At 44.4% G+C, this 6,000-nt stretch overlaps 1 protein-coding gene across 3 annotated transcripts in view; it reads left to right on the top strand.

Moving 5' to 3' along the window:
- Positions 1-1,614: 1,614 nt before the first annotated feature.
- The window catches only part of PINX1 (PIN2 (TERF1) interacting telomerase inhibitor 1), a 64,683-nt gene continuing 60,297 nt past the window's right edge, over positions 1,615-6,000 (top strand). The window contains exons 1-2 of one of the 3 annotated variants that reach the window (XM_085218313.1): positions 1,615-1,858; positions 5,603-5,712. In XM_085218313.1, coding sequence (XP_085074439.1) covers positions 1,840-1,858; positions 5,603-5,712 — 129 coding nt within the window. In that variant the 5' untranslated portion in view covers positions 1,615-1,839. The remainder of the gene's footprint in view (positions 1,859-5,602; positions 5,713-6,000) is intronic. The other 2 variants (XM_085218314.1, XM_003204612.5) reach the window with 2 other exon arrangements.

Genomic DNA, 6,000 nt, shown 5'->3' with positions numbered 1-6,000 from the left:
CATTATAGAAGCTTATCAGATTGGTCGGCCATGCCTTCCCCTCCACATTATGTTCTTCTTCCTGTGCTTGGAAATGGCTTCCAGGATGAGCTGTTCCATCAGCTCCCCAAGTGAGGCCGACCAGCCTGTAGTTCCCCATGTCCTCCTTCTTGAAGACAGGAAGGAGTTTCCTCCAGTCTTTGGGCATTTCTCCCATTTGCCGTGATCAACCAAAGATTACAGAGAGTGGCCTTGCAATCCCTATCTGCCCATTCCCATTCCCATGTGGGTGCATCCGATTCTGGACGGACTTATGAATGTCCAGTTTGCTTAAAGTTCAGGAAGTGAGGTTGTCCACGTTGTGGACAGACCTCTGGTGCACATAAATTTTGTTAGGACAGGGGAAAAAAAGGTAGGGGGGCTTTCCAGAATTGATTCTGTTTACCAGGAATTTCCTACAAGAGGAAAATTGTAAGTGAGAGGTGCTATAAACCTGTTTTGTTTTGTTTTGTTTTTCAGGTGCAAATGAGGATTCTTCTTCCTAAGGTTGCACAGTAGAGGAGCCAAATAAAACTGATAGATTTGAGATAAAACCCAGTAAACTCAAAATTAGCAGACTCTTAGAAGCCTGGTCTATGAATTAAAGACAGTTATTCATTAACATGACACTAATAAGTACTCAGGTGCATAACACCCACCTGCAAACCAGAAGGACACAACAAAACATTAGGCCAACTTTTAAAAAACATATATCATATGAGCATAAGAGACAAAATGAGATAATTTAAGGCACTGAATGAGATATAAACAGCGGGGGCATAACTTGAACACAGCAGGTGTAAGAGAAAGACCAAAGGCAAGGTTAATCCCCTAAGCAGCAAAGAGGGAACTAAGAAGGTGATTCATCCACTCAGTCTTCACTACATTGATTAGATGCAATCAAGTGGCTAACGTAATTAACAAGGGAGGCAAAAGGAAAAGATCTCTGTCTCAAGTAGTGAAGGACTAGAAAGCATTTATTTGTTTTCCCATCAGTCAAGACTGACAAACATGACCCGAAACTACTTAGAGAACTGATAGACAAGTCTGGTGAGAGCATACGCTGTGAGAATTTCTGAAAGCTTAACGTGGGGAGAACTATCAAAGGATTAACTTGGTACCCTTTTTCTAAAGGAGGAACTGGGGCAGACACTTCAATAGGATGAGACGTAGGGGCTTTAAGTTGTGTTGGGGGAGTTCCGTTTCAATATTAGGAAGAATTTCTTTTCCAAAAGAGTGGTGATGCAGTGGCACAGCTGCCCAGGGAGGTGGTGGGGTCATCATCCCTGGAGGTGTTCCAGAATCTTGGGGATGTGGCACTGAGGGATATAGTGGGCATGGTGGGGTGAGCTGGGGTTGGACCTGGGAATCTTTTCCAGAGTGAAAGGGCTATGGAGGTTAGAGCACCTAAGGTGACATTCAGGTGCAAAATGCAGCCAGGGGCAGAGGCACTCCTGCCACTCCTGCTGACAGCTTTGAAGAACTCAGCAGCCATGTGCGTGTCTTATTTTGGGTGCTGCACTACAACTAAGAAGCAGTGACACCGTGAGAAAGAAGCGCAGAAGGACCAAGCCCTCACACGGGGCTGCGCGCAGGCGGCCATGGCTGCCGCCCCGCCTGCTGTCCGAGTCAGCGCCTGCACGCGAAGAGGAAACCCGGAAAAGCAGCTCGGGAATGAAACAAAGATATAGGTTTATATCTTCCACAGGATTTTAGAACGGTTTAAAAAATAGTAATAAAAATAAAAAGGTGGCAAGTGGGAGATTGGAGCGGACGGGATGGCGTCTTGTCACACGCGCCGCGCAGAGGAAAGCCCCCAAGATGGCGATGCTGGCAGAGCGTGAGTGCGGCAGCGCTGCGATGGTGGCGGGAGGGCGGGAAGCCTGTGGGGTGTTGGGCGGGAGGCAGGCAGGATTTGGTCAGCTTCGCTCAGCTTCTTGCTGCCAAAATCGAGGCTAAGCTGTAGGCTCGAAAGGGGGTCCCCAGGGAGCAGCTCCACCGCTCTCTGCTGCCTGTTCCCTTCTATCTACTGTGGGGATTTATGGCCACGGTGGGACTCCCTGAGCCTCCCCCAGCTCCGGGCTGAGCAACCCCAAGAAGACTTCAATTGCTTTTATTGCCTTCTCTTCAAACAGACCACGGAGCTGTGGGTGCCCCATCCCTGGAGGTGCCCAAGGCCATGGATGGGCGCTGAGCAGCTTGAGCTGGAGGCACCCAGCCTATGGCACGGGGTGGGAATGGATGGGCTTTAAGGTCCCTTCCAACCCAACCATTCTATCAATCTGTAATTCTGTATTTTTGGGTGTTTTCAGTAAGCTTTGTGATGTCGGGACATCGTTAATGTGAAACCAGAAGATCCAGTAAAAGGTGGACTTTCTTATAATGAATGATCAGGGAAATCTTTTTCCCACTAGAAAGTGCAGGTGTGAATGGAGGAAAATAAAACTACACATAGTTTTTGGGTTGTTTTAGTTGTAAACTTTGTTGGTAAGTTTTTTCAAAAATTTAATTGGGCATTTATGCATTGGTGCAGGTTATTCAGAGAGGTGGTGGTGCCCCATCCCTGCAGACAACCACGGTCAGACTGGATGGGCTCTGAGCACTGATGGAGCTGTGGGTGTCCCTGTTCAGTGCAGGGAGTGGGACAGATGACCTTTAGAAGGGTCCCTTCCAACTCAAATGATTCCAGTTTTAATAGTAATTCTGTAGTTAAGATTGCTTCTGTATGTAATACATTATTAAATCAGTTGCTGCAAAAAACAAATCTAGTTGCTGAGGGTCACCTTTGTGGAGTTGTTTTTCTTTGAATCATAGAATGACTTGGTTTAAAAAGGACTACAGTGCTCATCTAGTTTCAACCCCCTGCTATGTGCAGGGTCATCAACCAGCAGACCAGGCTGCCCAGAGCCACATGCAGCCTGACCTTGAATGCCTGCAGGGATGTGGCCTCCACAACCTCCTTGGGCAACCTGTTCCAGTGCCTCACCACCCTCTGCCTTGCCTCCGTTTCAAACCATTCCCTCTTGTCCTATCTCCATCAACCCATATAAATGGTTGTTCCCCCTCCTGTGGTTTAGATCAGAGCTGCTAGGGAACTTTCAGAAATTGTTTTTTAATGCTCTTGGCACAGAATTAGTTTTGGTGGAAGGGTTTATTAACTGATAAGAGCTGGGTATCTGAGCAAAGCATCTGAAGAAATGTCACATTTCTCCACTGGATGGTGCTGCTCACCCACAATTGCAATACCATCTCACGCATCACTCTGAGAGCAGTTCAGGACATCTCTGCTAAATTCTGAATTTTCTGGCTGGAAGCTATTAGACTTTTTCCTTCCATGCTCTTAATGTTTGGTGAACAAACATTTCTTATATAATCTGATGGTTGCTGTGTGCGGCATGAAGGTGGTTCTAGTTTTCTTAAATATGTTTTGAAGATGTAGGGAAGTAAAGGAAGCTGCTTACATGTAGCTTAGCAGATATGAAAATGAGCATGTTGACCTGACAGAATTGTGAAGATTAACGCCAGGACAGTAACCACGGGATTAGAAATTCACAGATTGAGAAATGGAGGATCTGGTGAACATTTCAAACTTGAGAAATCTCAGTATTAGGTGCTGCTGTGTTTTGTTGCCAGGACCCTCCTGGGAGTAAAACATCTTAGGGTTTCTCTGCAGAGAGATATTCAGGAGAATTAATAGACATTAATATTTAAAGTGGATGAGATGAACTGCATCAAACAATTCAGTTTGAAATTTAGCTTAAGTTCTTGCATTCGGTTGACATGGATTACCTCTGCTGTGCAGACAAGTCCTGAAATACACACAGTGGCTTTATAATGGTAAGGACTGCACTGAATTTAATGTTCTGGGTTTTGCAGAATCACCACCTGGGAACCAAGTTATGGACAGCACAACAGAAGATAAACAGGCTGAAAATGTTACAACTAGATTTAAAAAAACCAAAAAACCAAAAAAAACAATATTCTTCCCCATAAATGAGTGGAAACTGGAGTCCTTAAATGCATCTTTGGCAAGGGAAGATGACAGAACATGTTAATTGTTCCCAATTTCTAACTCAGTATTTCAAACACAGCAACACATGAGCAAACTCTGCCCGAGGAAACCAGAATGTTTGGCCTCAGAGGCACAGCAGAGAACCTGGATTTGCTTGGATCTGTTTAAAATCATAGTCCCCAGTGGCTCCTCTCCAGACAGGGCATGTATTGGATGGTTCTGGTCATCGTTTTCCCTTAGAGAAGTGAACTAATTGAGTGCTTTTGGATTTCTCTCACAGCACTAAGTCATTTAACACACCATAAAATCTTTTTATGAACCATTAGAGCTTTTATGAAATTCTTTATCAGACTGTTATTTTTTGTGGGTCTGCCTTGCAGCACTTATTTTGAGCTTCAAAAGTATGTTAAAAAACACTGCCATCCTACATTCTGCCAGTTTTAGTTCTGAACCAAGACCGAGCAGCCAACGAGTTGAATATACCGGTAATATTTTCTCCCTCTGGCCTAAATCCCAAGTGTTGCACTTTAGGAAGAGATGATTTCCTGATTATGTTGAAAGTGCCCCTGTGGACTTGGCTTCTTGCTGACTCTCAGTGGCCTTGGGTTAATCGGTCATTTTTGATCCACCATTTCCCATCATGTTTAATGAAGTTTGTAATCTTCCGGTCTCCCATTCTTTGCCTTGTTTATTTCTGTTCTCTTCCTGCATGTGTTTAGGTGCACGCTTAGTGACTGGTTAACTGTGCTAACTTTTTTCTTTCTTGGTTTCAAAGAAGCTGTTCCTGACGATACAGACAAGCTCACGCACATGGGCCTGGGGGACTGTAGTTTCATTAATGGTATACGTAGGACAAAGGAGCCTTGATTCTAGGTTGCATCCCTTAACACCTGTGGTAGTTTCCGGTGACTCTTCAGTTTCTGAATAAGCCATTTTGCAGCAGATGAAACAGCTGAAATCCCTCTAATTTGTGTTCTGCGGTTCAGTTTCTCCAGTCACTTCAGTTTGATTTTTCAACTTCGCTTTTGTAAATGATACCCAATCTTAAAACTCCTGGAGAAGATGAAGGATGGGCAATGGGCACTTGTCCAGTACTGGGAAAGCTTGCACTGAAGTGCCGTTCTTTACCATGAGGGTGGTGAGACACTGGAAAACAGGTTGCCCAGCAAAGTGGTGGATGCCCCCTCCCTGCGAGCATTCCAGGCTGGATGGGTTGTGAGCAACCTGGTCTAGAGGGACGTGTCCCTACCTATAGCAGGAGGTTGGAACTGGGTGATCTTAGGGGTCCCTCGAACCCAAATTATTCTATGGTATGAATCTATGATGTTTTATTTAGGAATTCTTTGTATTAAAAGCTTTCACTGGACTTCTCTCTCTCTTTTTTTTTTTTTTTTGTAGTATCTCATTCAGTAAAATTGAACTTCAAAAATGTGTGATTAGTGTGGCATAAGTTCTGTAGTTCTGTTTTCTTTGGATTGAGGGCTTTTCTTGAGTTGACTAAATTCTTGGAACACTGTGGAAACGTAGATAGAGCCTGTTTGATTTTTTTTTTTTTTTTTTTTCCTATCTTAGCCCGTAGAAGACAGAAGTGGTCTGTGGATCCACGAAACAGTGCTTGGAGTAAAGACGAATCTAAATTTGGACAGAAGATGCTGGAAAAGATGGGCTGGTCCAAAGGAAAGGTATGGTCAAGAGAGCTCTGTAGCTGAAGGGTTGTGTCTCTTATTTCTGAACTAAAAATTTTTTTGAGAAAAGAAACAAAAATAATAAGGGTTAGAGGGCTACTGGGGTGATGTTGGTCCCAGTGTTTAAAACAGCTGTGGTATTCTGGTGTACCAGGCTGGATGTGGCTCTAGGCAGCCTGGTCTAGTGATTGGTGACCCTGTCCGTGACAGAGCAGTTGAAACTAGATGATCATTGTGGTCCTTTTCAACACAGGCCATTCTGTGGTTCTTATTTGGTTTATTCTC

The sequence above is a fragment of the Meleagris gallopavo genome, chromosome 2 (genome assembly GCF_905368555.1).
Source record: "Meleagris gallopavo chromosome 2, MGAL_WU_HG_1.1, whole genome shotgun sequence".
Classification (NCBI taxonomy): domain Eukaryota; kingdom Metazoa; phylum Chordata; class Aves; order Galliformes; family Phasianidae; genus Meleagris; species Meleagris gallopavo.
This window is presented reverse-complemented; position numbering and strand designations above follow the sequence as displayed.